This window comes from Anser anser, assembly GCF_964211835.1.
Source record: "Anser anser genome assembly, chromosome: 3".
In the NCBI taxonomy this organism is placed as follows: Eukaryota; Metazoa; Chordata; class Aves; order Anseriformes; family Anatidae; genus Anser; species Anser anser.
Genome location: NC_139722.1, coordinates 64,961,896 through 64,983,234, shown reverse-complemented (window position 1 = coordinate 64,983,234; position 21,339 = coordinate 64,961,896). Strand labels below are relative to the sequence as shown.

Genomic DNA, 21,339 nt, shown 5'->3' with positions numbered 1-21,339 from the left:
TACATTGATGCTGGAAGAAATGCACCAGCTTTAATGGTGTCTACACACTACATACCTATTTGAGAAGTTTTGTTGCAGTGAATGCTGCACTGACTCATCCTTTAATCTGGGCTACAGCAGTACTACTCAAATTTGTGCTAATTTATGTGACATTGTCTCAAGAATTTCTGCATTAACGGAGGTCTGTTGGCTCTTCCTCCTCTCCATTGGGTATCTGAGTGAGTTCAACTCATCAATGGAGCTATTACTTACACAGTTAAGTATTACTAGAAAATTATTTAACAAGCCAGCTCTTCAGCTGCTGTAAATTGACATAATTCCCCTAAGAGTAGCAAAGCTGTATTCATTTACTGCAGCTGAGGATATGGCCTATCTATCTGCTTTTGCTGTGTTGCATTTGTGTGGGCAGCCAGCTTGTTATGTGTAACAGGATGTGCTCTGTGAAACTCGGTTTGAAACCACTGTTACACAAAACTGAGCAGTCACACAAACGCTGTTCTATTCTCAGCCAGTTCCCTCCTCAAACTTATTTGCTCTTATTTGTTTTTCCTCACATATATTTTGCCTTGTGTACATTTTGTATTAAGATGTATTATTAGTATCTTTATAAGTGCAATTTCTAGATAGCAAACTGCTGTATGTCTTTGAACGGCCCTTTGCATTCCACATACATATTTCTTTGTCAAAGTCGAAATAGAACAAACCACTTAATTTTATTATTTACATATGATCATTGCTGAGAAATGACAGAAAACATGATTAGAGTACTATAACACCATACCCCTCTCTCTGGAAGAAATTCATGATATTGCCTGGGTATCATGTTTATGATGGTAAGAATGGTGCCAGTTTGACAATGGAGCTTTGAAGCTCCACAATGACCTGAAATGAGTGGGTGTAGCACCACCCCCCTGCCTTTAGGAATTCTCTGCAAGAACAGGAAAGCACTGCACTGATGTCTGCCATGCAGATGCATTGTAATTTTAGCACGTGTGTTGATGTCTGATTGTCTACATGCTTTTATTTTTTTTTCTATGAAAGGAAAGCACTATGTTACCTTTAACCAAACTCCTTTTCTGTATCCATTGCCTGGTTAAAGGCTGCCATGCAGAATGTGGCCTATAGGTTATAAGTTGCCCTAGGTGCACACAGCCACCTGTCCTCTATAACATCCACAGTCAAAATCATGAATTTAACTGAGAGTTATAGATTTGGAGTAAAGAAACAAAAATTTAGGAACCTTAGATGAGATAGCTTAAGAGCAGGCCTTAACACGGAGTGCCTGAACTAACATATAATATTGAAATATGTTGCTGGTGAAGATCCCTGACACCTTTACTCACAGTGGTGAGTAGCCTTCTTATTCAAAATAAAAGGGTATCTTCCAAGACTTTTTAACTGTAAGGGTGCTATCTGTGAAGGTAAGGTACTGTTCAATTTGGCAAGGAGGTAATATTTTTGAAATACATTACCTATATGTATGTATAATACAAATGATTTTCTAACTATATATGTCGCCCTTTCTTCTTCTCTTCATTGAATACATCTGAGGATAATATTGCATCTTTCAATTCCTGCTGAAAGTTATCTTATGTCTTATTCTTAAACATTAAAATAGCAAAGAGGAATAATGCAATAAATCATGTTGCATAATCTGATTGCATACCATTTTATATGATCTACTTGATTTAACAGCTTGCTGTACAGGAAGAGCCACTACTTTCAAACAGAGAAGCCTTTTCAGAAGATTTGTTTCCACTTACAGAAGAGAACAGGTGCTCCTAGAGTTATTACTATACTCTCTCTGTCAGCATGAAAGGATTTCAGCATAAAGAAATATTTTTAGTTCCTCTGATATGACTTTACCATTTTTCTTTTCAGAACTGCAAACTAATTTTCCTGGCATAATCAGGACTATTTTTGTCTTATAATTATGGAGGTTGTTATGTTTATTATTTTAAAATATTGTATCTGTAATAGGTATTTTGACTTTTTTTTTTTCATCAAAAAGGTATATTTGTGACTGAGAACTGAAAATCTTCTTGCTCAGTGTTTCTACGCAACCAGCCAATACAACATAAGTGTTATGTGCTACATTTGGGCAGTCCCCAGTGTCAGGACAGACCGGGTAATGAATTGATCAAGAGCAGGCCTGCGATGAAGGAGTAGGGGATACCAATGAATGTAAAGCTCGGCATGAGCTGGCATTGTGTACCTGCAGCCCACAAAGCCAGTCATGTCCTGGGCTGCATTTTGATTCAGAAGAAGCGTGGTCAGCAGGTTGAGGGAGGTGTTTCCCTTTATTCTGCTCCCCTGAGACCCCACCTGGAGTCCTTCTGGAGTTCTGGGGTCCTGAACAGAAAAGAGGCGTAGCAATCCTAATGCCCTCATTTATGTTGCAGCCCTTTACTGTCATACCAAGAACAACTTCTAGTAATGCCTTAAACAATAAAACAAATATCAGTCACATATTATTTGTCTTCTTATCTTCTCCTAGGGTGAAAAGCGTGGGTGTCTTTTTTTTTTTTTTCCCCTAATTGTTAGGCTTTTTAAAATCTAAGCATTGTTACATATTTACAAAGAGAAAGAAAGGTCAACGAACTGGAATGAAAGGTAGCAGTTATGCAGTGACAGTTTATCCCTGGGAGTTTATGCTAGAGACTGGAAAAAAACTGTGAGAAAGTTCTGCCTTTTGCACTAGTAGGGTGCAAACTATAGGGTATTTCACTGGGCGAAAGGTTTTGGCTGGCCTTGCAGCTGTTGGCTAAGCTCATGCTCATGCTGGCCTTTATGTTACTATGTTCCTCTGCAGTTCCACTGACACTAAGGATGTGTCCCACTTCTAAATCTCTCAACATAAATCTTCAGAAAGAGACAAACTTGGGCCTAAAATTTTTGCATGTGAAAAGTTTTCTAATGCACTTAAGGATGTCATGTCCTGGAAAAAAAAAAATATATATATATATATATTTATCAACAGAAAAATAAATTAATTAAAAAACATACCAGATAACTCTATAGTTTCACCCTGCAGCCTCTCCGTCTCCTGTCACCCCTTCCCTTTTCATGGAGCACTTGACTCTGTCAGAAAAGGTCATTCTAATAAACTATAAGAAATTTCCTTCTAGCAGGACATTTTAGCTATTAGAGGTATGAAATGCTTTGGGTTTACTTACTTCGTACATAGCTGGCATTAAAACCTTTTTTTTGGATACTAAAGTCACTTTTGAAGGACACAATCATTTCATTTCCAGTAGAATTATATGATAATCCCTTGGCAGTGATTCCACAGAGGTTCATTGGGATCTCTCCATTGTCCAATGTCAGTGAATCATAAATGCAGCCTGGAGCTTCTTCAATGTCAAAATCAATAAATGTTAGCTGTATGATGAATCCATGAGGTGCTCGGATGATCCATTTGCATGCTTGGCTGTTGGGATAATCACTGGGGAAGCATGGAGAAGTGAAAACTCCAGAGGGGTCAGTTAATACAGTCCTACAGTTGTAGCATCCATGAGCTGGCAATGTAAACAGAGAAAGGTCAGGAAGAGTGATAATTTAACAGCAAATTAATCATCAACACTGTCTAAATATATTTCTATACAGAAAACCAAACAGAGATGGGAGGAAGACAGGCAGAAAAAGGCTTTGTTTCTAGCAAGCAAAATGCTAGAGGAATAATATGGCAAAATAATATTTTACATAAGAAATCTTGCAAATACAAATTATACCGTTAAATATTTGTTTGTGTATCCAATATATATCTGCCATGCATATTGAACCACTGTGCGAACAATGGTGAACTGAAAGCAACATTTTTGAATTATCAAAGGCAAATGAATTGTTAAACTGAAACTTCCAAGATGACTGGTATCATTTACATCTTTTGGCTGCTAGACTGATGCTGACTGCTGCTATTCCAGCAGCTCCATGCCCTGCCCTTGTTCCCAGTGGAATGTCCCTGGAATGCAACAGCACAAGAGATGGGCTGAGGAGCCACAGCAGCAGCATTCCACAGAGTCCAAGGTTAGTCATCAGCACTTCCGGCAAGTGCTCTCCACATCACCCAGAAGGGTAGCAGTGAACTACTACTGGCTTTTGAATCAACAACAAATTACTGCACTCTTCCCATGCTGAGTCAGCTCCATAGACGTTTGTGGCAGTCAAGCTCTAAAAAATTCTTATCTTTTCCTGATGCGCCTTCGCTCACCTGCTGTTCTTATCCATGACAATTCCAGACCCTGTTAGTCCACAGGGATACATTTCTTATTCTTTTTATATTTGCCCTTCTGTCATATATTTACTTAGTGTGTTGTTTGATATTATTACTGTGAATTGCCCACTGTTAAAATCTGCAACCATTTGCCAAAGCAGCGCTGAACAAACTAGGTGGGAGCAGAATATTACCAACAGATAACCAATGAAACTAACCAGCACATCTATGCTGAATCACATTCCAAATATTTCATTAGGACAAGTGTGCATCAAGTAATATAAGTTTGAAAAAAATAGGAGAATACAAATATGTATTATTAGTTGTCTATGCCAAAAGCAGCAAAGCAAGTTGTTGTTCAAGTATTTAGGGAACAATCCTAAGAGAGGAATAAATACAACACACTTCTCCAAAGCACCCTTTATGTTTTTTTCCACTGCTTTGTTACTGATACTGTTTAGTCACATTCATATAGTGTTCAGCCTTAGCAAATAGAGCCTGACTCTGGGAACTGACATGGCAAAAAAAAGGAAATAGCTTATATCTGTAAAGAGAATTCTTAGGTATATTTTCCAGAGTTCTTATATTTTTATTTGCAAATCATGTATTCACATGGCCCATAAGAGGCAGAGATTAGTAATTAACTTGTCTTCCAGAGCCAAATGCAGGCTGGCTACATAAGAACTATGGAATGCATATTTGAGAAAAATAATATTGTCTTAATGATTTACAAGTGCCTTTGGGAAGATGTGGTACTCGTGACATTGGAAAACATGATCTGTGTAGTACAAGCTGGAACCCGTGCAATCTAATTTCTCTGCAAATCTGAACAGACAAAGGACTATGTTCACCTGCCCTGAAATCTTACTCTTCCATTTCTTAACCAGAGAGAGAATATGTACTTATTAGTATGGTGAATATAAATCCTGGAGTTGTACAAGGAGATGACAGCTTTGTCCAGGGGATTTTACAGAGATACGTATCAGTTTTCAGAGAACCACCCTAGACTGAGGGGAGGAGGAACAGGAAAAACATGCACTGAGCCACAAGCTGCTGCGGGCTGCTAGTCCAGGGCAAGTGAGCCTCTACAAGGCAGAAGACAGCTCAGGCCGGGGCAGCCTCCAGCTGGAAGGCTTGGTGATTCATACTTCTGCTTTCGTTATTTCTAGGATGAGGGCTACAGGGGCTGAAGATCTGGCAGCAGTGCTGTACCCACTCTCCTACCCATTCCTGATAGAGAAATAAGTGACACAGAGCTATCTGGGCAGTTGAGAGTTTTCCCTGTGAATCAGCTGCACCCAGATGGACCTGGAGCCAAAGGTTCAATACCAGGAGGTTATGCAAACACATGTGGGTGCTAATGCACACTCATTCAGCATTGGACCCCTAAAGGTTATCCTAATGGCATTATAAAACAATGCTGGCCAGAAGAAATATGCTTTTTGTCAATAAAAGCAATGTCTAGTGTGCACCTCAAACTGGTAGGATATTACATTCAGCCTGAGACTGGAAAAGTAAAATTTGTCCATCAGAAAGAATATGGACATTCCTAGAAGCCTGCATTTACTAATTTTATTGATCACCACCAGCCTAAACAGAACTCAGCTGTTCTATTTTTCTTTCTCCTGATTATTTAAGCTGTGTTAAAAAATGTCAGTACATTTAGCAAAAATACTTTTATTTCTGCTTTCATATAAATACTAAAACATAAAAGTTATTTTACTGTTTTTTTCACCTTTCATCTTCTAACACATTTGCTAACATATTCTTTTTATTATTATTATTATTATATCTGTATTGTTTTGTTGTTTTTACAGCACTAAAAAAAAAAAGGCAAAAAAAAAAGGCCCTAAATTTAGTTAGGAAAATAAGTACTGTAAACTTTACATACATAGGAGAAACAGATTTGGTGAGCAAAATGGTTTGCTTCTTTGAAGTGGGTTGGCTCTGTTTTGGCATAGTGGCTATTCTGTCCATGACTGCAATTTGAAGGAGAAATATCCTGTTTTCATGCAAATGTCCGCAATAGTAAGTAAAAAGGAAAGAAAACAAACAACAAAACTATATATAAACAGAATGGTTTTGAATGGAACTTTTTGCACAGCTTCTCATGAGACAGTTATTTTTCTATAAACACCACCTATTTTACTCATTAAAGAGAAAAATTGCTGTGGCAACCCTAGGCTGTCAGCCAAAGCTGACAGATATTTTGCAATCCTATTGGCCCAGAGCAATTCTTAACTGTGGATACTGAATACCTACTGCAATACATACAACAAGCATTTCTGTAAGCAATATGATATATTTAGTTGATAATGGGAACAAATTTAGGTATAATATTCTTGGTCAGGAATCACACCTGCAGAACTTGCCCATCAGGTGTTTTGTTTTCACTCGAGACTACAGGAAATACATTCTGAAGAGTGAAAAAAAAAAAAACTTCAACTTTTCTTCCTCTCTGAATATGCTAAAAAAAAAAAAAACAACAAAAAAAACACCCTCCCAATAAGGTGAAATCAAGCACTTGATTCCCACATTTCCTACATTAAAAGTTTCACGTGGCAACCCATTTGTTTCCTTCATGAGAACACTGTGGAGGAATACAGCTTTCATTTCATTATCACATTATTTTTTTTTTCTACAGGACTCATGCTTCATTTAATAAATGAATAGTTAAGAATTTAGTATGATGCTCCAACAGTATACTGAAAAGGAAAATTAACAAATTCCTCCAGAGTGTTTTAGAGCTTTCACAAATGTTAATTGATTTCAGAAGCTGTTGTAGAATCAGCTTTTTCCTTCCTACCATGCCCATTTTATAAGGATACAGTTAGGCACAGAGATAATGTGCAAAAATGGCAAAAGTTTCCATGGGTTTTGGGTTCCCAATCTGCAAAACAAGAGTACTGATTTTCCTTAACTACTTAGTATTTGTACAGCAATTTATATGTCCAAAGCACACTACCAATGACTTTAAACTGCAGCTGGGAGAGCAGACTGCCAATCTGGCCCACTGTAGAAAATCTAAAAATGAGTACTTAGTGGTCAATGGAAAACTTTGGTCATGACAATTTGGCCATCTTTAATAGGAACTTATCAGTAAAGACAGGGAGAGAATTCTGTTCTTATGGTGGCCAATTTTCCTAACCATAAGACCACTTCCTGTCTTCTGTGAGTTTCCTGCCTATCTCACATATATACCTTTTAATTTCTTCAAAGAGAAGGATGTACTATCCATTCCCTATACCACACTGAATCATTTGTACTAATACTAAAGGGCTAAGGGAAACAGTATGTGACCAACTGAAGAGACTAGTGTGACTTATGTGACTAACAAAGATAAGCACACACAAAATCCATACCCTAATATAGCCTAACTAATAGCCTACCATGTCCCATCAGCAAGAAACCCCTTGTCTCTTAAGAGCTCCAGCACAGACTTCCACTTGAACTAATGAAGACACCTGTGTGCTCTGAGATATACAATCTGAAAGTGACTTTCACAAACCAGTTGTGGACAGCTGAAGCCACAGTCAGACCAAGAGCTACAGCATTGACTCCCAGATTAGGGAAGGAAACATTCTGTATAACCGTTTCCCATACATTCACATTGCTCTTTTTCTACTTCTTCTTTCATGTCCAACATATTCCAGCACTTATCTCAAAAATCTGTGTTAATAGTCATATTTTCCTTTAGCTGTTAATATTTTTCTGTTTCTCTCTGTTGCCATCATTTTCCCCTTAAAACTCATATATAGAACCATTATACTCTGCACTTATCCATCAGACAAGAGTTCCAATTTCTTCTTGATCTGCTCTCCCTTCTACTCCTATCCAACCATGGAGAATTGCTGGGCAACAAATTTTGTTTGGCCAATAATTTTTTTTAAAAAAAGGAAAAGCAATACGGTTTGGGACACTGCCCAATTCAGCCCTAAAGGCTGAAAAGTTTGTGAAGGTTAGGATCAAAAGAAAATATTGTCTATAGGGAAAAATATCTGCTCTTATAACTCATGTGTTACACAGTTTATTTCCAAACTAAGTTACACCTTGCAATGGGATTTTTCTTTTTCTGTCCATTGGCTGTAGCATGGAACTGGCCTTCTGCACAGCATTTTCCACCTGACAGAAGTGTAAATGACTACATAGAGCGTAGGCAGTGGCAAAGGATACCAATGATAGACTGTGTGGGTTGAATTAACGCTATTTTTCAGTATTTTTCTTAATCCATTGAAAGGCTCCCTCGTAAAATTTTACTTTTTTTTTTTTTTAGCAGGATTCTGTTCTGGCATGAAGTTTAACTCTACTTCTCCCTGTAGAAAAGATGTCTTTTATATGAAAATAACCTGAAATAAATCTATGTAACTACAGGATCAAATTTTCAGAAAACAAAACAAAACAAAACAGCTTATGTTAACTTCTGTCTTATTCAAGTGAACGATAAAATCTTCCCTGCTGACAGAATTAGACTAACCCTAAACCACAGAAAATCTTAGCTACGCTACCTAGCACTTTAGGTATAAAAAGCAGTACAGAGGTAATTATGATTTGCTTTTATGCAGACATCTGAGAACCTTTTAGCACTTTGCATATATCTGAAAAGTTAGCACTTACAAGTACTGGCAATTTCGACAAAGTAAGAGAAAAGCTCAGGAAGGTGCCACGATGCAGTCATTTATACATACAGCAAGTGTGTGGTAAAGTCCAAAATAGAAGTGAAACCTTACAATCATTCACAGTGACAGCATTGTTTTGTTGAGCATTAGGCAATAAAAAGTCTTTCTTTATAATAAGCAATTATTTCCCACCCCCTATTTCAAGGGTGCCATAATAAAGCAGATCTACAGAGATGAGATATGGCCAAACATTAGGTTAAACATATTTATGACTCCAAATAGATGGGTGAATGAGGTCAGTAGTAGACACACCTGCAGACAAGTAAGAGGAAGGGCCAAACCACCAAGATGTGGGTGGGCTGGAATGGCTACAGAAAAAACAAACCCATGTAATTTCAATATGAGACACAAACACTAAACCCAGAGCAGCAATCACATAGCAAAGGCTTCAACAGTAGTCCATCTATCTTCCTTTTAAAAAATTATTTCAGATGTAAAGGGAATCTGTAGATGCACATAAATATCTACATGAAAAATTTGGATACGTTTATTGCAGATAGGTGTCTAGTCATTCACTTTGGATATAAAGGAAATAATTCTCTGCATACTCACTGTCATCTATAGGATTAGATCTATATAATTTTTTTTGCAAAACAGCGAACACTCTTCTGCAGTCTTCTGAAGCCTATCCACACCAAACCACGATGTCTGCTCTGTGCTTAACCCACAATTTGAGTTTTTTCTGAGGAAGTAGAAATGGGAAGATGTGAGAGGATTACTTCTGTTTCTTTATTTACTTTCCAAAGTGTAGAAACTGTTTGATCTCCCACAAAACATCTTTGTCTTGCTACGTTACACAGGCCCTGAGAAAAAATTACTAAACGCAACAGATAATTCAATGTCAGCATGCCAATTTAATGTCAGCGTTTAATGTCAGAATCTTCAAATTAATCTTTGTCAGAATTTAATGTCAGAATCTTCAAATATAATAATAATCCTAACTATTAAGCCGAATTAATTTTAGTCACTTTTTTTTCTTTTTCTAGGGGTGGGGGGGCTTGTTAAATAATGGACAAAAACAGTAGAGAAGGATTGTCTGTGCAATAAACTGAAGGAAAATAACATGTATAAAACGAATAAAAGTTTGTGCCTGCATGTGATAGGGCTGAGGTCTACTGATTGAGCATACGATTGTGCTTGTGTGGGAATGTATCTGTCCTCTGATTTATAATAATACTAAACTATTTCTACATCAGCATTCCTACAGTGTGCACAGCCTTAAATTCATAAAAATCTTGAGCTAATCTTAAAATCTCACTCGTATCATTTGGATTTAAGCATGCACCTAAAATTCAGCAAATATTTAAAGTCCCTTCCTAAACAATTATGCCTTCAAATCCTGTATTTGAGGCTTTACAGTTATGTCTTCAGCTTTGCACCCCCCTCAAAGACATCTGAATGGGGAGATCATGACTCAGTAACTGCTGTCATATGAAAATGACAAGGGAGGCATTGCACGGACACAAGCAGTGAAGAAGACTGTCCTATTCATTCTCGTTCTGACCATTTTCTTTTCCTTCTAAGGAAAGGAGTAATTACTGAACTAGCATATGCCAATGCCCATTCAGGGAGAGAGATCCAATCGCAGACACATGTTGCTTATGAAAAGCCGGTAACCACGTGGTTAAATAGTCAACCTGAACCCTGAACCATTTTTACACCTGCCCTGATGTCCATACAGCTATCCATACTCCTTGTTCCTGTCCTTCCACAGGGCGTATTCTACATTCCCAACTTGCTGACTGAATTAATTTGGGGTAAAGGGTCTTTTTTTTTTTTTTTTCAAACGGTCACAAAAATAGATCCTTCCAATCTGTGATTTTTATTTATTTATTCATTTATTTATTTATTTGTTTGTTTGTTTTCCCAGAATTACTTTCTTCCTAAAGTTCAGGAATGGCAAAGTTTATTTATAATGCAGACCTTTCTAAAAATGCCATCGAGCCAAAGTCCCTTATCCCCTGTCTTTCCCACATAAAAATAAATGCATTATTACTCTGGATAGCATTCAACCCCACCCCATCACCCTTTACTAGTAGAATATTACATTAACTTCCAGTTTTACAAAGGCATCAGTAGCAGGCTTTAACACTGGACAGTTTCTGTATGGAGATATCAAATTCTTTTTTTAATATATTTTTTTAATTTCTTCTGCCACTGAACAATTGAAGTGCTGGTTACCAAAGCACCTGGCAACGTAACATAAATGTGTGGTGTAAATTATACAAAATGAAAACCAGTGTAACTTAAATCATTCTCTAAAACATTTCTAAAGTACTTATATTAACAGATGTAGAATATATAGAATCCCCAACAGGGTAAACATTACCGGTTTTTGTATGGAGCCACCTGCATGGACTCATTAGCTATATATCCAGAAAATTTCAAAAAATAAAAATTTTATGAACTTTACAAGTACAACTTTACATTATCCTACTTCAGCTGCCACACATATAACGAAATGCAATTTGCAGAGTATGAATATAACAGAAACATAATTAGGAAGAATTTTTCATCTCTGTATTACTCTTAGTTTGCAAGTGTGATTTTTCTGTTGATTTGTAGGAAACACTACTTTCAGCACTATTAAAACCTCAGCCGAGACTAATTTTGCACCATTCCCATTGCATCATCTGCACAGTACTCCTTGTACCCAGCAAGAATTCTAGGCCTCCATATTCCTGACTGGAAATAGCACATAACCCTGGCAAAGCCTTTTATAATTCAATGAAAGGAAAGATTGTGCTCTCACAAAATAATTCAACAATTGGGTTTTGGCCACGGAAGCCAGGAGACAAAGAGAGTACTATGTCCTGGCCAGTGATATCAGCTTGCCTCGCATCTTCTTTTGCTGATGCAGTATGTCTTGCAGCATACTCTAAATGGTTGAACCGGTTGGTGCACCTAAGAATAATAAAATGCTAGAACAAAATATCCTCACAGGGTAATTTATAGGCATATATGAACATGTAACTGCTGTCTATGAAGTCACATTATTATTCCTGCTTCCAATTCCTCTAACACATCCTTCTTACCAGATTATTAAGAAATTAAATTTTTACTCATGAAATCAGAACAGCTTTTTGTTTGTTTTGTTTTGTTTTTGTTTTGTAAGAAAAGAATAGGGCACTTCATGAAATTACATGTGGCAAATGGAAAACTGATAAAAGACAATATTTTCTCATACATTACAGTGTTAGCCTGTGGGACTCTGACCTGAAAAGTATTAAAGCAGGGAATATAAAATTCAGAAAGCTAACAGACGTTTCTCTAAGTATCTAGAATACATCAGAATCCCTGCAGGCATATGATAATTAATAAGAAAAAATGTAACTATAGGAATTGTAAACCTCATGGCTTATACTTGAAACTAATCTCAAATAGCTCATCAGAGAAAATATCGATAACTTCATCTTGATGGCTATAGTGAGGAGCCATGGAGCACAGTCCCAGGCACTGGGATGTGAGTGCCAGTGCAGCCAAAGCGCTGGCCTAACTCCCAGCACTTCTTGGGCAGGACAGACAGCTCATGTCCAAACTCTTCCTGGGCATGGCTCACCAGCTAGTGCAGGCCAGGCACTATTCCCAACCTACAACCCAAATAGAGCCACCCCAGTTTTTATAATAGTATGAATCTGGGATGAGTTGGCCTGAGTGGCAGAGAACAGTCCCGGGCACTTCTGATTTTATGGAATAGAAGTGGCCAATGCATGTATGGGAAAGTAACTGTAAGAGGCAGAGCACTAGACCCTATTTTATATGTCTTATGTAGGAGCCAATCCAGCAGTTCTTGCTAGTTTTGGTGGTTTGAACGCTGCACATAAGTCAAAAAGGAACAGGTTAACAATTTCCAACACAATAATCAAAATTATCTTTCATGATACACTTGAGATTAGTAACTATAGTAATGTACCAAAAAAAAAAATAAAATCAGAAAGAACAAAGCTTAATTTTGAAATCTGAGGTTATGTTTAGGAAAGCAGAAGTGAGAATAGTAAATTAATCACTCATGAAGCATTAAGCACAAAACACAGGCAGAAACCAGGTACGACTAAAATCAGCAGCATACTTTTCACTAAACCAAGACAGCACAAGTTGATCTACTCTTCTTCATGACAAAACTGTATAACATGACCCTACATTTAGAGAGTTTTTATTATTTGTTTTCATAAATAAATATATAAATAGTAGTGTGATTTTCAACAGGACAGAGGTGGAGTGGAACATGACACTGATTTAGGGTCTAGAAAGCCAGTTCTTTCACAGGCTGTTGAATCTCTGCAGGGAACTGATCTCTTGGTTTCTCCAGGCTAGCATCTCAAATGGCTCTTAAGTGGAGTCATCCAGGTATTGACATTATCAGCATTTGTTACGTGACAGATCTCCAAAATGTTATCATAGCCCTGGGGAGGTCAGAGCTGATGTTCTTCGTTCTCTCAGAGTGGGATGTTAGCACAGTACAGAGACCATTAGAAATTCATTGTGTTTCTAGATATTACATATTGCCGTTATGCCTCATTTTGTTCTGGAATTCCATAGGTATTTATTTATCTTGGGTTATCATTGCCACTAAAAGCTCTGACCCCTTTTGATCACTCTAGCACATGATATCCTACCTCCTGACAGCAACTGACTTTATCACAGCAGTAACTCCAGCAGATTTTGATTGATCTGGGAAATTGAGGGAACCAGCTACAATAGAAGAAAATATATTCAGAGCCAGGGTGGGGGCCCTGCACTGCCTGTTTCCCCTTAGTTGTTTGGTTTTGTGCCAATGAAAATGGAAGTGGAAACAAACACACTGACTGGGTAAATCTGCCCTGACCCATATGAGTAGAGTTCACATTGTAGACAAAGTTATGGATTTCCCCCAGAGGGAGGGGGTAATGTGAAAATCCTGTGTTACACCCATTGTAACTTAAGAATATTTTCATTGGCATTCCTGTGATAATCTTATAAAAATAACAGAATTGACTCGCTACTGTTGGCCTGAGTTGGACTTTTTTCCACAAAGTAACAGAAGTTTTGGACAAAGAGTGGCATTAAAAATATTTGACAGTTTGGTTTAGATATAGTGGTTTGAAAAGTATTAACTTCTATGTATATGGGCTATATATATACTATATATATAATATTCAGTATATTATAATTTAATATATATTAGATATAATATATAGATATAACCATATAATTTATGGTATATGGGCTAGTACAATAAACATACAGGCTACCATACACATAAATGAAGAGAAAATTAGTTTAGGGAAGGGATTGGGTGGAAAAGGTGATTTTTTTTGGTGAGGTTGCTGCGTGTAACACAATGGTTTCAAACCACATATCACACGGCATCACAAATCAGGCTGAAATTCACAGGAATGGTCATCAGGAATGTTGTATTTTTGTCTAACTCAACAAGAAGGTCTGGCTACTGGCTCTTAGGTCTTCAGTTGTTGCATTGTTACTGAAAGGGTCATAACCACAACTGAAGTAAATCCATGAGGTCAGATAGCTTCCACACAACTATACCAGTCAGTACAAGCTAAGGAGGTGTGTGAGTAAATACATTCTTGGGTATCATTTAAGTGTCATGCTTGCCAGGCAAACTGTTGAAAAATGAGTGGGAAAACAGCTGACAATCTGACAAAGAGTGATTTGTAGGAATTTGAGATCCCACCAGATTGCACTGACTTGGGGTACAATAAAGTTATACCTGGGCACAGGTCATGTTCTTGGTAAAACTCAGTCATACACATGCATACAAGAATTAAACTTCTATATATGCATTGGACACAGGCTAAAGATATTGTTAGAACAAAATTTCTGGATAACAGAATATTTTGTTCAGTGCAAGTAGACAATACTGTCTCTTCATTGTTTTACAAAAAAAATCCAACATGTACCCAATAGTAGAATAATATCCAAATTTCATTTGACCTCGGATGCATTCAGTGTCTTTTATTGCTTATAAGACTACATTTAAGTTGCAGAGTTTTCTTTCCAAGGCTGCAAAGTTGGAAAGCCTTTTCTGGCTGCTACTCTCAGTATTCTGAGGGTATAAAGTATAGAGTATGTATACTCTTCTCAGAGTTATAGTTAAGGCTGTTCCTTAAGTTTTATATTATTATGGGTGGAATTTTGGGTCTATATTTTTTTAAGACTTTCTTTAAATCTATCCTAGAAAATCTGCTACTAGAAGAAGACTTGGATCTTCTACAGTAGAGGTTGAAACTACTTAGATTTCATTTGCTAATGTTTAATAAGTTACAGATATTATGCACAATTACTTTGCACTGGAATTCACTATTAGAGCATTCTAGACATACTGGGAAATACTGATTCAAAAGCCATTTCCAACAGTGTCTTTGATTCTTTTTTAGGGTTTTATGATCTGTCATTTCTAATAGTCTTCAAAGTATCTATTTCAATATGATTTGAGCCACTTATATTTCAGTACGTTAGTATTTTCTGGGTTCTTTCAGGAAGCTATAAAAAACAGATGCCGTCAGTACTTTATCTGCCTCATCTAATCTGCAAGAAGGAGCAATCTAAGTCAAAATATTAGTGATGTTTTGATTTATGAAACACCACAAAATAATAAGAGTTTTTCTGTTACACACAAGGAAATATTCTCTTCTCCACTACCACACAAAAATCAGTCATGTTTTCACTTTCCAAAGATAATAATATATTCAGCGTTAACACATTATTTAATCAGTTATGCCCAGAGCAGATCATGGTGTTTCTATCAGAAGTAAAGATGGAAAGGAATGGTATATCACCCTCAAAACAGTAATTCTTTCACTGTTGTATTACTTATTTCCACCCCTGGTTTGTCAGCGTACTTTTTCTTTTCATAAGAGCAGAAAGGAAAAGATTATGAATGCAGACAGCAAAGTTTTATATTAAACTGTCTAGTGTCTCCTTATTTATTCCATTAAAGTTAAAATGATTGATTTTTGTGTGGCTATATCTGAACCTTTTATTTTTGCCAGTCTGGTCTATGTGATTTATTTTTCTAACCTCTACCCAGTTCTGCAGCAGCTCTAGCCACTGAACTCCCACTGCAATCAATCAAGAAGTCTCCCTACACATTCCAGTGCTTTTTCCAACTCTATCAGCTTTTTCTATCCTTTCCCTGGAGAAGAATATTCCATGGATGAATGGATTTTAAAGTTAGGAACTTGATTCTGATCAAATTATATGTATTTAACTCCTTGAGGATGTACAGTGTGTGCCCCGCTTCTCTTTTTGTGTCTTGCTTCTTTACTGAAAGCAACAAAACAAATTTTAAATTTCCAAATCAGAACTAAATAACTTGTCTAACTGTGTCTTTCTCACCAACTATGACTGCTCACTACATAAAAACCAGAAAATATTATATTTAGCAAAGAAACTATGATAGGCTTGACTAAGTTTCACTTGAAAACATCTCTGTTAAATTTCAAAATGCTTTATGTCTTTTTTTAAATTATTTGTCTACGTCTTAATGAACAGGTCTCCAGTTATTGATGTGATATTTTTAACACATCTGCTACAATGCTAAACAGGTCTCTGTGTTCAAAATATCTATCACATTTAGTTATGCAATACTGGACAGCTTCAACAGTCAAATACCAAGAGAATTCAACTTTCCATTGAAAGAGAAATTCTGAAAATAGACTTACGACTTCTTGTTTCCCCAAAACAAAATCAGCAAGTTTTTCAGCTTGAACATATTATACAAACAAGGCTTTCTTAGTCTTAAACAGAACTTGCTTCTTAGAAGGAACTTACTTTATTTTCTGCACTGGTTCTGCAGTCATCAGCATTATTTGGAAACAATATCTAAAACACTTGCCACTTAATGGAAACTGCAGAGTTTTACAATTGACCGGCTCTGTAATTTCTGAAACCAAACCAAGCCAATCAACCAGAGGAAACCTCTTTCATGAATCTGTTATTTACATGTAAAGCAGACAGGAAAAAGGTATTTTGTTAGCTCTGGAGACACAGTTTAAGAAGGTTTTAAAAGATTAGGAAGTATAATGACAGGTGCACAGTGTTCCTTGAAATGAGACAGGAAGAGAGTATGAGACAGAACTTTATGGCATCATCCTCCTATAAAACTAAATGGACAAACTGTTCTCTCTTAATAATGACTATATGCTAACATTTACAACCAAGCACCGTACCTTAACTTGACCTTTAACATATTGTACTGCACTAATTGTCGTAATTATTCAAATAATGACAGCCAAGCCCTAGTTTGCTTCCATATTCCTTTTGCATGAGATTATTTTAAAATATTTTCCAGAAATATTAAACTCAGAAGTGATTTCATATTCAACAAAGCTTTGAAGTTCTAGAAAGCCAACAAGTGTCATCATGTCAAAACTTAACGTCCTCACTTTGTAACTTTTCAGCTAATGGTTCTAGTAAAACCCACCCTCAGAAGACACCAGTGACAGAGGTGCTCTCCTCCTCAACAGTTACAAGCACAGTTTGTTATTAAAGTTCCACCATTCCCAATGAAAGCTTATTTCAAGGCCACAGTTAAAAATGTATCTTATCGTTTAGAGTTGGAGTCCATTTACAGGTTTTCTCTGCCTTTGCACCCGAAATACAAACTAATAATAATATAAAAGTATATGTTTAAGATCTGCTATCAGCACTTAATATCTACACAGAATATCTGGACCCTTTGAGAATGAAACCATAGTTTGACCACAGTTTTACTGTCATTTAATCTTTCAAAACCTCTGAGACTGAATGCTTCAAGAGAGTAAGTCCTGTGTCTTCCACTGTTGGAGTCTTACTGACATCTAAAATAAAACAGGTATAAAAGAGAGAGCAAACACAGAAGAAACATTAATCAAGTTCTAGTACTGAACACCTGACTCTGAAGTGCCATGAGTGCTTACAGTTCCCACTGCTTTCACATTACTTACCTTTGATTATAGTTTTTAATCACAATTACTCTGTTCCTGCAAATACTCAAAATCTTAAAGTTGGTGATACAGTAACCATTGAGTTAGCATTTCAACAAGCAATGGTGCAAGTTCAAAGATGCAAATATACCAGCGTGGAGAGTATAAGCATGCTTCTCAAAAAGAGGGAGGAGTATTCTGCCTCTTGAACATAGATTTACTTTGCAGTAACAGTCAATAACAAAAGTTAGAAGCAAATAGTTAAATGACAGTATGCTTTCGACTATGAATACAGGGCTGTGATTATGCAGAGTTAACTGCAGGGTTTGGAGGAAGAAGACAACAGGACTATCTCAGTGTTCTGGCATAGAATAACATCAAAGTAATTTGCCATGGGTAACAATTAATAAAAATCTGTGGAATATAAAATGTCTGTCAACTACTATGGCACAGACTACTGCCATTACTTCACATTACATAACATTGCATTACCTGTATGACCTTTCACTATGTGCTAAGTAGAGCAGCTAGGTATTTAAACTTGCCTCATACAGCATGCTACTAAGCAGCACAGAATCACAGAATGGCTTGGGTTGGAAGGGATCTTAAAGACCATCTAGTTCCAACCTCCCTGCCATGGGCAGAGATGCCACCCCTTAGATAAGGTTACCCAGGGCCGTGTCCAACCTGGTCTTGAACAACTCCAGGGATGGGGCATCCACAACCTCTCTGGGCAATCTGTTTCAGTGCCTCACCACCCTCATTCTTGTGGCTCTCTTTTCTCTTTTTAATTTCTTCACCTATGCTGTGTAGCCTAAACTGTTAAGCTGAAAACCATAAACTTAGGTTCGCAAATGAACCCATTAATGACTTTTATCTCAGCTCTTTTATGACTTATCTTGATGATCATTTCCCTGCATTGAAAATTCACTTCAGGGGCTAATGAACCATATCAGTAAAGTGTTCAAAAGCAGTCTGAGGAGACTGGTGTGAATAGTGTCTGTCTCCCACACCCGCGTCCTATCATCCTGTCAAGCACAAAACTAGGGTGAACTCTGTTCATTGTTGTCTACCCAGATGCTCTAGATATTTTATCAGAAGTCCTGATAAACTTTTAAAAACAGGAATTCAGAGTAATAAATTTCAACTTTTAAAAGAGAAAATATGTTTAAACATGTATATGTATACAGTTTAGATATTATACTATAAATATAACATATTATGTAAAATATATCTTATTCTCTTTATTTGAGTTTGAGAATCTATGTTTACTAGAAGCTTTTCTTCTTTCATGGTCCTTGGCCAGACCATTTATTTTTAAGCTTCATACAAAACTCTTAACTTGAAGCAATGTTCTCACTGTTCGCAGTGGGATTTAGATTAAACCCTGCAGACTCAATCATGAAAAAGCATAGTTGACTGTAAAGGAACCTCACTGGGTGACTTGACATGGTCATATACAGTTTTTGAAGTAGAAATAAATTACCTACTTTACAATCCTAACACAAAGAAATAAAACTATAACAATTTTTGATATGGAGAGTATACTACCTACGTATGTTTATATCCGATCAGGAAATAGTAGGCAAATGAGTGCAGGAAGTTCTTGATATTACTTCATTAATCTTTGGTGTTAGTTTTGAGTCATTATTCGAAGCATATAGAATGAAGAAAAAACCTGCACAAACAAGAAATAAAAGGAATCTGACAAATAATTCTGTGAATGTTGCTTTATATCCCTCTATGTGAACACAGAAAGTAATAAAAACTAATATAATGAAATAGATCCCAGAACATTTCCAAAGGGAAAGAAAAACATAAATGCAAGGCCCAATCCAGGCAATATATTAGCTTAATAGAGGTTGGGTCAAGAAAGGTGAAAAGTGGCCTAAAACCACAGAACTACTATTTTGTGAGTCCTAGCTGTAACACAAGTCATGATAGGAAAGCTACAAACACAGAAGATGTGCTAAGGCATACCATGACACTAATTTGTTTGCTAAATGAACATAGCATTGTACTCACACAAGGGTGAAACAGAAAAACACAAAATTTGTCAAAAAACATTGAGGCCTAGATTTGACTCTCCCTTTCTTCTAACAGTATCTCCTCAATATGACATTCAGCATCCTGAAAGCAAGGATTTACAGAACATTCACAGGCCCTTACTAGCAGAAATTAGGAAAAAGCATATTAATGCTGCAGTATATAGACTGGACTCTGCCATGCAGATCTGCTAAACCATAGCTCAGAATACTTAGCAAGCTGGTAAATATACCTTGCCATGCCATGGTGAGATTTTTTTAGTGGGCCTATTTCACTTACACAAGCAAGAGACAAATGAGTCATGAACAATTACATAACAGCTCTGCACAAGTTAGTCCAACACCATGTCTGTGGGAGAACTAAGCTGGACAGGCTGCTAGAGCACTAAGGAACAAGGAGAAAGAGTCCAAAACCATCATTAAGAAACACAGAACAAAGAGGATAGAGTCTATGTAAACAGGAAATAAAGGAAGTCTTGCATTTCACCCTGATCACAGCGTCCAATTGTCATGGATAAGAAAAATTAAACAATTCCTTTCAAACTACTTACGTGCACAACCAAGCAGCCATTATATTCTGTGTTCTGCTGTGTCTACCTAAATCCACCTTGCTATAGTCCTGTGACAGCATTAGTTCTTCAGCAGCAGTCAGTGACTAAGCTTTGAACTATGGTAGACTCCTATGGCAGGAATGGCAGAATTTTAAGGCAGATCATCTGAATTTTATTTTGATTTATGACAGACACACTTTGTTATGAATAGGTCTTTGGTCAAGAGTTCAGTCAATAAAACTTAGCAACTTTATTTTTTCTTTCTTCTGGATTTTCCTATCAATGACCGTCAGCTAGTACCTCAGCTAAGACACAGTCAATATAATGAGCTCCTTAGTCATGGAAGCTATTCCTACTTATTCTAATAATACAGTTGACCCTAATGCCAAGATCTGCTCTTGCCCAAGAGTTAAAGAATTATTTATATTACTTATATTTACTTATATACTTATATTTACATATATACTTATAATATGTATACTTATATATATACTTATATTTTCTTATATACTTATTATATATATTACTACTTTCTTAAAAGAGACGGGCTACTCCAGATCTAGTAGCTCTGATGAAATTAATTCTATTTAAGCTATTTTAGCAGCTGTATGGCTGGCACTAGCACCAATCATCGCATTTTTTTCAGTGAAAGTTAAAGAAAAGAGTGGGCAAACCATCAGGGAAGTCTTTGGTATAGTTCAGGATAACACATGATAGCTCGCACTCAGTATGCTCAGAAAAGTGGTGAAACCTTTTAATATCTGTAGGTATTAAATCTATCATGAACCTACTATCTGCTCAACCGATCCAGACGTTAATGTGGTGTAGCAAAGAAAATAACTGGAAGATAAAAAGTGACAGCTGATAATCAGATCTCCTGGTAGATAGCATAGGAAAAACTAGACAGGAAACCTTATTAAAAAAAAAAAAAAAAAAAAAAGAGGGCCT

At 36.7% G+C, this 21,339-nt stretch overlaps 1 protein-coding gene across 16 annotated transcripts in view; it reads right to left on the bottom strand.

Moving 5' to 3' along the window:
* ADGRG6 (adhesion G protein-coupled receptor G6) overlaps positions 1–21,339 on the bottom strand; it is a 121,797-nt gene that overhangs the window by 63,545 nt on the left and 36,913 nt on the right. For all 16 annotated transcript variants that reach the window (XM_083828412.1, XM_083828396.1, XM_083828400.1 and 13 more), the window contains one exon: positions 3,177–3,518. In XM_083828412.1, coding sequence (XP_083684538.1) covers positions 3,177–3,518 — 342 coding nt within the window. The remainder of the gene's footprint in view (positions 1–3,176; positions 3,519–21,339) is intronic.